Source organism: Phacochoerus africanus, chromosome 4 (genome assembly GCF_016906955.1).
Source record: "Phacochoerus africanus isolate WHEZ1 chromosome 4, ROS_Pafr_v1, whole genome shotgun sequence".
NCBI classification, from domain to species: Eukaryota; Metazoa; Chordata; class Mammalia; order Artiodactyla; family Suidae; genus Phacochoerus; species Phacochoerus africanus.
The window spans coordinates 75,915,375-75,930,838 of NC_062547.1; the positions used below are offsets into that span (position 1 = coordinate 75,915,375).

At 43.8% G+C, this 15,464-nt stretch overlaps 1 protein-coding gene across 1 annotated transcript; it reads left to right on the forward strand.

Moving 5' to 3' along the window:
- The first annotated feature begins 5,205 nt into the window (after positions 1-5,205).
- On the forward strand, positions 5,206-14,928 carry LOC125125909 (zinc finger protein 709-like). Its single transcript, XM_047777605.1, has 4 exons — positions 5,206-5,358; positions 12,161-12,287; positions 13,135-13,195; positions 13,805-14,928. The coding sequence occupies exons 1-4, from the start codon at positions 5,356-5,358 to the stop codon at positions 14,844-14,846; spliced, it is 1,233 nt and encodes a 410-aa protein (XP_047633561.1). The 5' UTR covers positions 5,206-5,355; the 3' UTR covers positions 14,847-14,928.
- The last annotated feature ends 536 nt before the right edge of the window (positions 14,929-15,464 follow it).

Sequence of the window (15,464 nt, forward strand, 5' to 3'; positions counted from 1 at the left end):
AGTGGCTGTTAGATTGCCGGGGAAAGAAAGACAGTTGACCGGACCAGTGAGATCTGAAGCAAGATTGATTGACCAGCAGAGTGGCCAGGAGCATTGAGCAAGAGGAGCTCAGAGCCCCCTGCTGTTAGCAGAGAATCAGGTTTTATAGGCAGGGGGTCATGTGCTGAGTTCTATGGGTCCAGGATAGTGGTTGAGATCATGGTATCAAAATTTAACTTTCTCCTTGAGGCTGTCTTTGTCCTTGGGAGGTCAACCATTTGGTGGGCTTGGTTGTTTTGCCTTTGGAGGTCCGATAAGGTGGAGACTGCAGGTCTGGGTCAGGATGGGTCAATGAGTCACGTGAACTTATTCTTTTTTAGGCCTTCATTTTTGTTTCCACCTAAGAATATCCACTTGGGTTGAGGTGCAGTGAGTTTTGTGGCTCTCTGGTATAACAATGAGGCTGAGCCACTTACAGAATTTTAAGGCAAATGTGGGCCTGGGAGCTTGACTTTAAAATACCTTTCAGGAGTTCCCGTCATGGCGCAGTGGTTAACGAATCCGACTAAGAACCATGAGGTTGCAGGTTCGATCCCTGGCCTTGCTCAGTGGGTTAAGGATCCGGTGTTGCCGTGAGCTGTGGTGTAGGTTGCAGACGCGGCTCGGATCCCGTGTTGCTGTGTCTCTGGCGTAGGCTGGCTGCTACAGCTCCCATGAGACCCCTAGCCTGGGAACCTCCATATGCCGCAGGAGCGGCCCAAAGAAATAGCAAAAAGACAAAAAAAACAAAAAACAAAAAACCTTTCAAATCAAGGTTCACAGCCAACAAAAGTGATGGCAGCCTCCATGAAATTGCCATCATTGAATCCAGCTGGTATAATTAAAGCCCCAGTTGAGGGTGGGTGAATCTAAAAGCCCCCAACAGTCCAAGATGTCTCCTAGAGGGTGATGAGGTAGCTCTATTGCAAATAGATTTTAGATACTATGGCATGATTTTGGTGTATGTAGTTCATAGGGTGTCAGGTTGTTTGCCCACTAAAACACATGTGGTTGAGGTTGGAGCTCCAGCACTGGCCTATAAGGACTTTTATTCAAAAATAATATATCAGGGAGTTCCCGTTGTGGCGCAGTGGTTAACGAATCCAACTAGGAACCATGAGGTTGTGGGGTCGGTCCCTGCCCTTGCTCAGTGGGTTGACGATCCGGCGTTGCCATGAGCTGTGGTGTAGGTTGCAGACGCAGCTCGGATCCCGCGTTGCTGTGGCTCTGGCGTAGGCCGGTGGCTACAGCTCCGATTCAACCCCTAGCCTGGGAACCTCCATATGCCGCGGGAGCGGCCCAAAGAAACAGCAAAAAGACAAAAAAAAAAAAAATATATATATATATATATATATCAGTATTGGTTCATTATTTGTAACAAATGTACCAGACTAATAAAAGATATTAATCATAGGGTAAACTGGATATGGGATACAGGGAACTCTTTGTACTAGCTTTACTTTTTTTTCCTTTGCTTATCTAAAATCATTCTCTTCAGGGCCCCACCTATGGCATATAGAAGCTCCCAGGCTAGGGGCTAAATTGGAACTGCAGCTGCCAACTTATGCCACAACCACAGCAAGTTGGGATTTGAGCTGCACCTACGACCTACCCTACAGGTTATGGCAGTGCTACAGTTCATGGCAGCACTACAACTCAAGGCAACCCTGGATTCCCAATCCACTGAGCAAGGCCAAGGATCTAACCTGTGTTCTCGTGGATGCTAGTCAGGTTCATTACCACTGAGTCACAACAGGAACTCCTCTGAAATCATTCTAAAAATAAAGTGTGTATTTTAAAAAATTATGACATTCTGATGCTATAACATGGATGAGCCAGGAAGACACTATGCTAAATGAAATAATCCAGACACAGAAGGACAAATACTGGATGATGACACTCCTGTTGAGGTCCCCAGAGAAGTCAAATCCTAAAGAGACAGAAAGTAGATGATGGGGCCAGGGGAGGGGAGAGAGAATAGAGAGTGTTTCATGGGGACAGAGTTTCAGTTTGGGAAGGTGAGAAAGTTCTGGAGAGGGATGGTGGGGATGGTTGCACAACACTATGAAAAGAATTGATTCCACTGAGATGTGTGCTTAAAAATGATTAAGATGGTATATTTTATGTTATATGTATTTTACCACAAAAATGTTACAACAAAGTGAAACCAAACATATTATGGATATCAACAAATGTGAACTGGCTCAACTCACCATTAAATAAAAAAGGAGTCTCAATTTGGCTCACCAAACAAGATGTAGATAGAAACTGCATGCAGAAGACACATGTGAAATGAAGTGAATCAGAAAGGCAAAAAGAGAGGGACAAAAGGCCAGCAGGAAATTAAGTCAAAAGGAGAAAAAGTAGACATCAAGACCAAAGGCACTGACCGTAATAATGAAGGAGCCTATGCATTAGTCTCATGGTGCCTCAGAAAAAATAGATTCCAGGGAGTTCCCTGGTTGCCTAGGAGTTAGGACTCCATGCTTTCACCACAGGTCTGAGAACTGAGATTCCACATCAGTGGGAAGGCCTACTGACCTCAGTTCCTCTTCACTTACTGCTCTCAAATACCTCCTATGAGTAAGACCCCAACCTGGCAGTCATTGTCTGAAATATATCAGAGAAAATTTAGTAATAATAGTAATGGCAGTGTTCCCAGAGGCTAAGATTATGAAGTAATGCCACAGACTTCCTTCCAATAGTGCAACTGTGTCAGGGAGACAGACAACAAGCACCTAAATGAGCTAACAGAAAATGAGTATAAATGCAGAAGAGAAACTCCTATTAGACTGATTAACAAAAGGAAAGATAATGCTTCCAAGGAGCTCCTTGGAAGGCACTGTGAGGGAGAGAGACCTTTACATTGAGATCAATGCCACCGGACTGTGGGGAGAGTCTCACTGATTTTCTAACTGACTGACTGGATCTGAGGACCAGAGAAAGGATGGTGCTGGACCCTGAAGAAGCTGGGGATATGAGGGGGTTCCCGTCGTGGTACAGCAGAAACGAATCTGACTAGGAACCATGAGGTTTAAGGTTCGATCTCCAGCCTTGCTCAGTGGGCTAAGGATCCGGAATTGCCATGAGCTGTGGTATAGGTTGCAGGTGTGGCTCAGATCCTGTGTTGCTGTGGCTCTGATTCCACCCTTAGCCTGAGAGCTTCCATATGCTGCAGGTGCGGCCCTGAAAAGGAAAAAAAACAAACAACAAACTGGGGAAGTGGGAGTGAGGCATACAGATTTTTTTTATTTTTTATGAACACACCAGTGGCATATGCAAATTCCTGGGCCAGGGACTGAATCTGAGCCACAGTTGTGATCTACATCACAGTTTTGGCAGTGCTGGATCCTTTAGCCCATTGTACCAGGCCAAGGATCCAACCTGTGCCTCTGCAATGACCTAAGGAGTCATGTTCTTAACCCACTTTGCCATGGTGGGAACTCCTGCTGTAGAGATTTTAGACAAAATAACCCTGGGAAAGAAAACAATATAAATAGAAATATTAATAAGAAAAATCCTTGGAGTTCCCATCATGGCTCAGTGGTTAACGAATCCGACTAGGAACCATGAGGTTGCTGGTTCGATCCCTGGCCTTGCTCAGTGGGTTAAGGATCCGGCGTTGCCGAGAGCTGTGGGTTGTAGACGCAGCTCGGATCCTGCATTGGTTGTGCCTCTGGCACAGGCTGGCGGCTACAGCTCCAATTCGACCCCTAGCCTGGGAACTTCCATATGCCGTGGGAGTGGCCCAAGAAAATGGCAAAAAAGACCAAAAAAAAAAAAATCCTGATGGTAAGTTAAAATGATAGAAATTAAATCTTTTTTTTTTTTTTTCTTTTTAGGGCCGCACCCCTGGCATATGGAAGTTCTGAGGCGAGGTGTCTATTTGGAGCTGCAGCTGTAGTCTACACCACAGCCACAGGCATGCCAGATTCCAGCCACATCTGCAACCTGCAGCATCAGATGGATTCTTGACCCACTGAGCAAGACCAAGAATGGAACACGAATAGATTTACAAGGAGATCCTGCTGAATAGCATTGAGAACTTTGTCTAGATACTCATGTTGCAACAGAAGAAAGGCTGGGGGGAAAATGTAATTGTAATGTATACATGTAAGGATAACCTGACCCCCTTGCTGTACAGTGGGAAAAAAAAAAAAAAAAAAAGAATGGAACACCATCCTCGCAGAGACAACATCCGGTCCTTAACCTACTAAGGCACAACTGGAGCTCTCTAGAAGTGAATCTTTTTTTTTTTGTCTTTTTGTCTTTTCTAGGGCTGCTCCTGTGGCATATGAAGGTTCCGAGGCTAGAGGTCTAATCCGAGCTGTAGCCGCCGGCCTACGCCAGAGCCACAGCAACGCGGGATCCGAGCCACGTGTGCAACCTACACCACAGCTCAGGGCAACGCTGGATCCTTAACCCACTGAGCAAGGCCAGGGATCGAACCCACAACCTCATGGTTCCTAGTCTGATTCATTAACCACTGAGCCAAGACGGGAATTCCTAGAAATGAAATCTTAAAGAAGCTAACCAGAATCAGATCTGTTTTAAGTACACTAAAAAAAAAAAAAAAAAAAATCAAGACTAGTGGGAAAAAAAAATTTTTTTTCCTGAAATTCAGACAGGATGATATCAATCTCCAGTGTGGGTACTGACTTCCTAGAGGTCGTGGTCCCCAAAGCCCCGTGTCTACCCCTGACCCCGGAGGTCACCTGGCTCTTAGGGTCTGTTGCTTTCTGGCTCCGGCCGAGGGTAGGGGGCGCTCCGCCGAAAAGCTAAGCCAGGACTTCCCAGTCCAAGGGAGGACCAGGAGGAGCTACGGACGTGGGCGGATGCCGGGTTGGCCAGGCAGAGAGCAGGTTCGGGTCAGAGCCAAGAGCGGGCCGGAGTCGGTTGAAGAGGCTGGACAAGCACAACTCTGAAGCGGAGAATCAGCTTTCCTCCAGGCTCAACCACTTGATCCGCACCTCACCCACCACTCAGGCCAGACACGCAAATTGCCCAATTAGCTGCGTCGGAGCGTGGAGCACGGTCCTCAGACGCTCCAAAGGACGCACTGCCCAATCAAGGTGTTTGTCTCGAGAAACCACCCAATTAGAACCCCTGTGAGGGGAATGGCTGAAGAACGCCCCAATCAGAGCAGAGAATACCTAGCTCCATCCAATCAGAGCTGGGGGTGTTCGCGCTCCCGAGGGTATGGATGTAGCTCTTGGACCGCAGGCTCTCCTGCTCACCTGCCCCGCGCTGCCCCAGGTGTCCGGTCTCCATCTCTCTAACCTCCCCTGATCGCGGAACCGCGAGGAGGACCCCAGGGAGAGCTCAGAGCGGGCCCAGATGGTGAGTTCGCGGGCCGAGCTGGAGACCAGGAGGGGCTGGTTCGAGGCGGCAGGAACCTACTGGAAGATGACGCGGGCCCGGTGTGCGTCTCCCCCGCAGTTCTGGCCAGAATCTCCGTCCTCGGTTGCAGGGTGCTGGGGAGGGCTGGTCCCTGTGTCACCCAGATTTTTCTTTACTGAGTCACCAAATATCCTAGACTATGAAGCTTTAAAAAAGGAGACCTTTTAATGTCTCGTTGGTTTATAGCGACTACAGAGGCGAGGGTCTGGTCTAGTATACTCAGAAGTGGATGTATTCTGGTGCCCAATGGGATTGTTTCTTGTGTGTAAAAAATAAGATTAGAATCACCACTTCAAGTACAAAGATTGAGTTGAGATTACATTGAACCTGTAGATGAATTCGAGGATGGATCCTTTATAGTATTGAGCTGTGCGATCCCCAGTCTTGGTATGTCTCTCCATTAATTTCCTTTAATGATGTTTTATTGTTTTCATCATACGTGTTTTTCAAAACCTTTATAAAGCCTTGTTCCTCTTTACCTAGTATTGATGCTGATTTAAGTGGTATTTTTTTTAAAGTACTGTTTGTAGTACATAGAAGTAAACACATTTTTGAGCAATATTTTGGAGTCCTTGTTAGATGCAAGCATAGATTTTAATTATTCATCTATAAATTCTTTGAATCTTTACATACAGAATCTAACCTGCAAACAATATTTCAGCTTTTTTGGTCCTGTCATTTTGCCTTTTTCTTTTTTTTTTTTTAATGATTCACAGGGACTTCTAGTACAATATAGAATAAGATACTGTGTGTCTTATCTTTTTGACAAGAAAGCTGCTTTACTATATCACATATTTCGTTTAACACTGCAGTAAGTGTTTTTATGCACATATTCCCCAGTTAGCCGTGTTCCTTCTAGTTCTAGTGTATTAAAAGTTTATATCCATTATTGAGAGTAATATGTTAGTAATTGTTTTGTATCTAATGATGTGGATTATGATTTTTCTGTTTCTATTAATATGGTAAAATGCATTAATTTTGAAACATTCTTTCCTTCCTAGAGTAAAATGAACATGGTTGTGTTTTATTATGTACATTATTACTCATTATTTAGGAAACTAATTTTCAATAGAATTTTATGCTTGTATTTGTTAATGATATTTAATTTTGTTGTGCTATTCTGCTCTTGGCACATCTCTGAAAAAGGAATTATTTTCTACACATAGAATTATCGATTTCAGAGTTTCCTTAGTGGCTCAGCGGTTAACGAACTGGACTAGGATCTGTGAGGTTGCGGGTTTGATCCTGGCCTCGCTCAGTGGGTTAAGGATCTGAGCTGTGGTGTGGGTCGCAGACGCAGCTTGGATCCTGCGTTGCTGTGGCTGTGATGTAGGCCAGCAGCTGTAGCTCTGATTCGACCCCTATCCTGGGAACTTGCACATGCCACGGTTGCGGCCTTGAAAAGATTAAAAAAAAAAAAAAAGAATTACTGATCTCTTTTTAATAAAACTGGCCCGTAAAATGGTTTGGGATTTTTGTTTCTTTTCCGTGAATGTTTGAAAACACCATTTTATTAAATTACTTTCAACTACTGAATAGTATAGAAGTACTCAGATTTTAAAATTTTATTTTAGACCATTCCCCTTTTCTCATGTTTAATCCCTAGAACATCCCTAATTATGCCTGCTTTTTCATTCATAAATTTATTTGCCCAAGCTTTGTTTTTGTTGAAGAAGATTGCCAAAGGTTTCAATTTGAGTAGTTCTAAGAGATGTGTTCTTAGCTTTATTAAAAAAATTTGACTATATAGTTTATTTGCAATATTGTGCCAGTTTCACTGTACTGCAAAGTGACTCAGCCATATGTATATATGCATAATTTTACATCGTGGTCTGTCCAAAGATTGGATATAGTTCCCTGTGCTATACAGTAGGACCTTGTTTATCCTTTCTAAATCTAATGGTTTGCATGTACTAACCTTAAACCCCCTTCCCCCTCACCCCCACCCCCACCCACCCCCCGGCCCCGTTGAGGGGGGCAGGCAACCACAAGTCTGTCCTCCATGTCTGCGTGTCTGTTTCTGTTTGGTAAATAGGTTCATTTGTGCACATTTTAGATCCCACTTTTAAGTGATATATGGTATTTGTCTTTCTCTTTTTGACTTATTTCCGTTAGTATGATAATCTCTCATTGCTGCAAATATTTTTGTTTGTTTGTTTTGGTCTTTTTGTCTTTTAGGCCGCATCCACTGCATATGGAGGCTCCCAGGCTAGGGGTCCAGTTGGAACTGTAGCTGCTGGCCTACACCACAGCCACAGCAACTCAGGATTCAAGCCACAGCTGTGATCCACACCACAGCTCATGGCAATGCTAGATCCTTAACCCACTGAGCAAGGCCAGGGATTGAATGCGCAACCTCATGGTTCCTAGTCAGATTCATTAACCACTGAGCCAGATGGGAACTCCTTTCTGTGCTTAAATGCTACTGCTCTTTTTCCAAATTCTTGAGTTCATTTTTAGCCCTGTGGTACTGTTCATTTCTGAGAGTAGATGGTGCTTCTGCACTTGGCTGGGGACACTTTTTTGATTCTACTGTCTCTCCAATGGGACATGGTGAAGTTGACAAAAACACTTGAAATCATGACATTCTGTTTCTGATCCTTATAGTTTAAAAACGTAGAGGCATTAAAACAAACAAACAATCCATCCAAGGTATCAATTGTGTGTTACTCAGATGGTTATCTCACTGGGTTTTTTTTTTTTTTTTTTTTTGTCTTTTTGCTATTTCTTTGGCCGCTCCCACGGCATATGGAGGTTCCCAGGCTAGGGGTCTAATCGGAGTTGTAGCCGCCAGCCTACGCCAGAGCCACAGCAACTCAGGATCCAAGCTTCGTCTGCAACCCACACCACAGCTCACGGCAAAGCCGGATCCTTAACCCACTGAGCAAGGGCAGGGACCGAACCCACAACCTCATGGTTCCTAGTCAGACTTGTTAACCACTGCGCCATGACGGGAACTCCTATCTCACTGTTTTGATGTCACCTCTTCCAGTCCCTTTGCTCTTGTTCCTAGTTCCAACTGCCTTCACTGTCCTGGATTTTACCCTACAGCACTTATCCCTTTTTCTAGATAATATTCAATTTACTTATTGTCTTTCCTCTGAGATTTTATGACTCATGTGGTTCAGGATTTTTCTCTTAAGTGCTGTATCCCTATAACTGCATGTAGGAGGAACTGTCACCCAAATAGATCTTTCCCAAATGAGTCAGTTACAAGTGTCTAGAGAAGGAAGGGCCTGAGACAGAGGGATTTGCCAGGAGAGGGAGCCCGAGGATGTCCGACGTGAAGATAATGTTCCATTTTTCTAGTCTCCACTGGCCTGTTCAGGAGACAGGCAGAGTGGGGATCTGCACTGTCCACTATCCCTGGCCCCACGTGGCTGTTAAGCTCTTGAAACACAGCCCAGAGCTGAGTTGGGCTCATGTGTGAAATCCATACTAGATTTCTAACACTTAGTGTAACAAAAATAATGTAGCGTATTTCTATTAGTATTATTATTTTATGGCCACACCTGCAGCATATGGAAGTTCTTGGCGGAAGATTGAACCCACACCTCCTCAGTGACCCACACTGCTGCAGTTGGATTCTTAAGCCACTGCACCACGGCAGGAACTCCTAGAATATCTCAGTAATTATGTGGATCACATGTTGAAATGATATTCATACTGTATTTGCAGGGCAAATGAAAAGTATTATTGGATTTCTTTTGTGGCACAGCAAGTTAAGGGTCCAGCATTGTCACTACAGCGGCTTGTGTTGCTTCCATGGTGCAGCTTCAGTCCCCAGCCTGGGAACTTTCACGTGCCATGGGTGTGCCCAAAAATATATGTATTATAATTTCAATACAACTTAGTTTTTATAAGGTGGTGACAAGAAAATTCAAATTTGGATATGCGGTCTGTATTGTCTTCCTATTTGATGGCACTGCTCCAGATCAGGGGTTGGCAATATACAGCCCTCAGGCCAAACACTGCCAACCACCTATTTGTATAAATAAAGTGCCATTAGCACGCTGCCACGTGCATTCCTTTACATATTATCCCTGGCTGCTTTTGTGCTGCAAGGCAGAGCTGAGCAGTTGCAACAGGGACTACATAGCTAGAAAAGCCTAACAATGTACTGTGTGACCTTAATAGACAAAGCTTGCTGATCTCTGTTCTGGGTCACATTACTCATGCTGAGTAATAACAGGCATAATCATCCCGTAACATGTATGAACAGAAATGCAGCTATTAGGAGGCTTTGAAAGCAGGCAGACCTACCTACAGCATTCTAACTGGGTCACAATGAGAGTATTAATTGATTGTTGTCTATGGAGTTTCCTCTGCTCCATACTGATTGTAATGATAGCTACTTGGGAGATTATGAGAAATAAATGAGCTAATGTGTGGAAATCTATGTACAAAATACGTCACACATCATGGATGCTCCAATAGTGCATTTTAGTTTTAACATTGTTGTGAATCTATTAGGAATTTTGATGGTTTTAAAATGCGGAAGAGTTAGCTGAATTTTGTGGAAGCCTGTTTTGAGACAGTGCTGGATACCAGTGCACCAAGAATGATCAAGGATGCCCAGAGCAGTTGCTTTACTTACCAGCCTCACAAGAGGGTTCCCACCTGGAGCATTCTAGTTCTGCTGTTTCCTGTTCAGGCAAACTGTAGCACCTGCATTGCAGTGTGGCAGCCTGTGTTCACACCTCTGCACGTGGAAGTCAGTGGAATGATGTACTTCTCAAAGGCAAGGCTTTTGGGGGATGCAGCACGTCATCAGATTCCACGCTCAGGGGTGGGCATTTAGGCTTGTCTGCAAGCCAGGGGGCGCAGAAATGACTGTTCTATGTAGAGCCCCCAAGAGGCTGGTGGATAGGTCAGTGCTCTGGATTTTCAGTGGGAGCAGATGTCCTTAAGGATGAAAGTGCTACCAGATCCCATTATACATTTTACGATCTGGGCGAACTCATAGCCATACCCCTCTGGGCTTAAAATAATTCACTTCTCACAACTGCCTCTTCACAAGCTAGAAGGCCAGCGCGCTCTTTTCTAGGGAAGGCAGGGCTGTTCTGGCATCATGTAACATCAGTTTGCCTAGGTGTTGAGGAAGAACTATCACCCATAATTGTGACATCACTTGTCATCATCAACACTGAGGCTCCTGAATGCAGGCACTGTGGTGAGGTCTGAAGTCTTGCGCTTCCTTTCTCTTGCCTGGGCTCCAACTTGTCAATACACTGCCTGACTCCCAGAGAGCATGAAGAGAAAGGAAAAGTTGCTGTTTTATAGAAGAACAGGAGACAGATAAGTAAATATTAATGCTTCTCATAAAGAATATTCTTATTCCACCAGGTGGACCTGCCAGTTTATGAGGGATTGGAGTTTTTCAAGGAAATATCCAGATCAGGGCCTGGGTTGAAGGTTGGGCATAACAAGGCATCTTAAGAATCAAATTTTTGGGTGTTCCCTTTGTGGCACAGCGGAAACAAATCTGGCTAGAAACCATGAGGTTGCGGGTTTGATCCCTGGCCTTGCTCAGTGGGTTAAGGATCCCACATTGCCGTGAGATGTGATGTAGGTCACAAACGCGGCTCAGATCCCACGTTGCTGTGGCTATAGTGTAGGCCGGCAGCTGTAGCTCCAATTTGACCCCTAGCCTGGGAACCTCCATATGCCATGAGTTCGGCCCTTGAAAAGCAAAAAAAGGAATTAAAATTTTGGATTTCCCATCGTGGCTCAGTGGTTAACGAACCAGACTAGTAGCCATGACGACTAAGGTTCACTCCCTGGCCTTGCACAGTGGGTTAAGGATTCGGCATTGCTGTGAGCTGTGGTATAGGTCACAGACATGGCTTGGATCCTGAGTTGCTGTGGCTGTGGTGTAAGCCTGCAGCTGCAGCTCCAATTGGACCCTTAGCCTGGGAACCCCCATATGCCAAGGGTGCGGCCCTAAAAAATGACAAAAAAGGAGTTCCTGTCGTGGCGCAGTGGTTAACGAATCCGACTAGGAACCATGAGGTTGCGGGTTCGGTCCCTGCCCTTGCTCAGTGGGTTAAGGATCCGGTGTTGCCGTGAGCTGTGGTGTAGGTTGAAGACGTGGCTCGGATCCTGCGTTGCTGTGGCTCTGGCGTAGGCCGGTGGCTACAGCTCCGATTTGACCCCTAGCCTGGGAACCTCCATATGCCACGGGAGCGGCCCAAAGAAATAGCAAAAAGACAAAAAAAAAAAAAAGAATCAGATTGTTGGCAAGGAGAAAAGCAAGAAATGCTCCCAGACCCTCACTGTGTTTTCATTCATTAAAACCTCATCCAAGCCTGACCTTGGTTTCATAATGGGCTGAGGCCTGTATGGGACCATGAAGAAGGGGATAAAATCATTTTCATTAAAAACAAAATAGTTATTTTATTTGTAGAGTATTTCTTCCGTATCCCCAATGTATTGTGGATGGAGCTGGACCCTTCAGATGGAGTGGAGGAGTGGAAGTAGCCACATTCAAACAGTGGAGAGATGAGTTCACTAAATCTGTTAAATCTCTGAGGCAGGCTAACATCACTGAGGAAGTTGGTGCTGAATAGAGGGAAAGAGAGATGATGACAAAGCCCTAGGGTAGATGGGAGACCATGGAGCCATGGATAAACTTGCTCTGAATTGAGTCCTGGTTACTCAGTGCTGTCAGCCTCCCCCTTCCTCCTTCACACACTGGTGGAGAGTGGTACCTCATTAAGCCAGAATTTGGTGCATGTTTCAGGACTCAGTGGTCTTTGAGGATGTGGCTGTGGACTTCACCCCAGAGGAGTGGGCTTTGTTGGATCTGGCTCAAAGGAACCTCTACAGAGATGTGATGCTGGAGACCTTCACGAACCTGGCCTCAGTAGGTAAGGATGGCATCATTCCTTCACTTACTCTCTAGAGTGCAGATATCCTCAAGCTATTGCACTTGTTTCAGAACATGGGCTGAACAATAGGAATTTATTGCTAAGAAAGTAAGTCATGGTCACACTACTATGGAGCATGGAGCATGTAGTCTAACAACTTTCTCATATTATGTATGAAACCTACTACTTTCTCATTAAATGTTTTTAGCCACTGTAAGGGTTAGCTTCCCTTTTTTTTTTTTCCCCATCCTCACAAATGTCCTTGTTGACACTGAAAGACCTTCTAGGAGTTCCCACTGTGACATAGTAGGTTAATGATCCAGCTTGTCTCCATGGTGTTGCAGATTCGATCCCTGACCTAGAGTTGTTGTGCTTCAGCGTAGATTGCAGATACAGCTCAGATTCAATCGCTGGCCCAGAAACTTCCATATGCTGTTTCAGCATGTGCATTTCAGCAGTTCCATCCTGTGTTGCTTCCTGATAATAGGGCATTATGTCACCAGAAGTCTCAGTCTTCATGAAAGTATTTTCCATAAACTGTCCATCATTTTGACTTTGACCTCTTGTCCTTATTGTTAAAATCCTGAAATAGCCAAAATTCCTCCAATTCTTTTTTTTTTTTTGCTCAGAAGTGCATTTTTCTTATAAAATTTGTTTATCTTTTGGATTGTTCTTGAAAAGAAATGTACATGTATCCTACCTATTTTCTTGCCCTTTATCCCGCCAGTTCTTTCCAAAGAATATAAATTTGTTTTGATTTTTCATATCATGACACTCAAAAATCAGGAGGTCAAATCCTCCACAGTGTATGTTTGAAGAAGAAATCATTCCTGGTTCTTCATTTTAGGGGAAAACTGGAAATGCCATAACACTGAAGAACAGCACAAGAACCAGGGAACACATTTGAGGTGAGTGACCCATATATTAAAGAAAGTCAGTCTCAGGATAGACTGCCATGATATTAATATGTATATGTGTGTAGATATATGTAGATACATGTCAGATCTTAAGTATTCACAGAGAATTTTCACAAGACAATTTTATAAAAATGATACAGAGGTTGGAGTTCCCATCATGGATCAGTAGTAATGAATCTGACTAGCATCCAGGGGGATGCAGGTTCAATCCCTGGCTTCGCTCAGTGGGTTAAGGATCTGGTGTTGCTGTGGCTGTGGCATAGGCTGGTGGCTATAGCTCCAATACGACTCCTAGCTTTGGAACCTCTATATGCCCTAAAAAGCAAAAAATAAAGATAAAAAGGAAAATAGTGACTCTTTGAGATTTAGCTCAGTTGTAAACAACTGTCAGGGCACAAAATCCCATATATTAAAAACACTGAAAATGGTGCCTGGGATTGAGCCCTCTGTCAGCGCTCTCAACTTATATTACTTTGAAACAATTCTAACAGAGAAGAAACATACATTTGCAGAAAGTGGTAACAATATAATCCTATTGATCATTAAAAGCTATAATGAATCATAACAAATCATGAGTAACATGATTCCTATTTTTAACAGATGTCATGTGATGGACATATCCTCAGAAAGTAAAGAAACTAATCAGGGTGGAGAAACCAGCGGGATTTCCAATCTTATTGTACTTAAGAGACTTTCTGCTAGAGTAAAATCCTATGAATACAATAAATTTGAAAAAGCCATCATCGATTCTTCATCACTAAAGAGTCCCATAGCATCACCTCAACATGGACAAAAACCCTATCAATGTAAGGAATGTGGGAGAACTTTTATTTCTTACTCATCCTTCAGGGCACACATAAGAGCTCACACTGAAGAGAAACCCTACGCATGTAAAGAATGTGGAAAAGCCTTTATATATTTCTCCAAACTTAGAGTCCATATGAGAACTCACACTGGCGAGAAGCCTTATGAATGTGAAAAATGTGGGAAAACCTTCAGATCTCCTTCAAACCTTTGGACACATAGAGAAACTCATACCGTTGAGAAACCCTATGCTTGTAAAGAGTGCAGTAAATCCTTCTCTTCTCCCTCTTCTCTTAGAAAACATGTGAAGGTTCACAGTGCAGAAAAAACCTATGAATGTAAAGACTGTGGAAAAGCCTTCCTTCATTCTTTTTACCTGATCATACATGCAAGGATGCACACTGGAGAGAAAGCCTATAGATGTGTGGAATGTGGGAAAGCCTACAGCTGGCCCTCAGACCTTAGGATTCACATGAGGACACACTCAGGCGAAAAGCCTTATGAATGTAAACAGTGTGGAAAATCTTTCAGTTCTCCTTCATCTTTCAAGGGACATTTGCGAACTCACACTGGAGAGAAACCATATGCATGTAATGAATGTGGGAAAGCCTTTGGTAGTCCTTCATACTTTAGAACACATGTGCGGATTCATACTGGAGAGAAACCCTATGTATGTAAGCAATGCGGGAAAGCTTTCAGTTGGTCATCATCTTTTCGAGGACATTTGAGAACTCACAGTAGAGAGAAACCCTATGAATGTAAGGAATGTGGTAAAGCCTTTAGCAGGCTTTCATCCTTACAAAGACACATGAGAATTCATACTGGGGAGAAACTCTAAATGTCAGCATTGGGGGAAAGTCTTCTGTAGTCCCCTATCCTTAAAAAAAATTCAAGAGTTCCCTTGTGGTGCAGTGGGCTGTGGATCTGGCATTGTCACTACAATGACTTGGGTCAGTGCTGTGGCATGTGTTTGATCCTGGCCTGGGAACTTTCACATGCCACAAGTGCAGCCAAAAACAAAATATATGCAAACTCACACAAAAGAGAAACTCCATGTCAGTAAGTAATGATGGAAGATCTTCATGCAGGTCACATTTATTGTGTACAACAAACTGCATACCATTGCAAAAATTTTACAGAGGTCTTAGATACCCTGTTGGCTTTATTTGTGCCTTATTCTTAAAGTAGATCCCAATCATATTGCTTCCAGTTCTTTCTGAGAATAGCATTTAGGAGACAATTTTCCTTTAAGAATTTATTTGCCAGGGCTGCCCTAACAAATCACCATAAGGAAAGAGAAATGCATTCTCTTCCTGTTCTGGGTGCTAGAAATAAAAAATCAAGTGTCATTAGGGTTGGATCCTTGTGAAGGTTCTGAGGAAGAATCTGATCTCTTCAAACTTATAGTGGCTACCAGCAATCCTTGGTATTTGAGGTTTGTAGATGCATCACTCCA

Coding starts and splice junctions, on each gene's coding strand:
- LOC125125909 (XM_047777605.1), top strand. Junction 12,288..13,134: donor CACGAACCTGGCCTCAGTAG/GTAAGGATGGCA, acceptor TCTTCATTTTAG/GGGAAAACTGGAAATGCCAT. Junction 13,196..13,804: donor AACCAGGGAACACATTTGAG/GTGAGTGACCCA, acceptor TATTTTTAACAG/ATGTCATGTGATGGACATAT.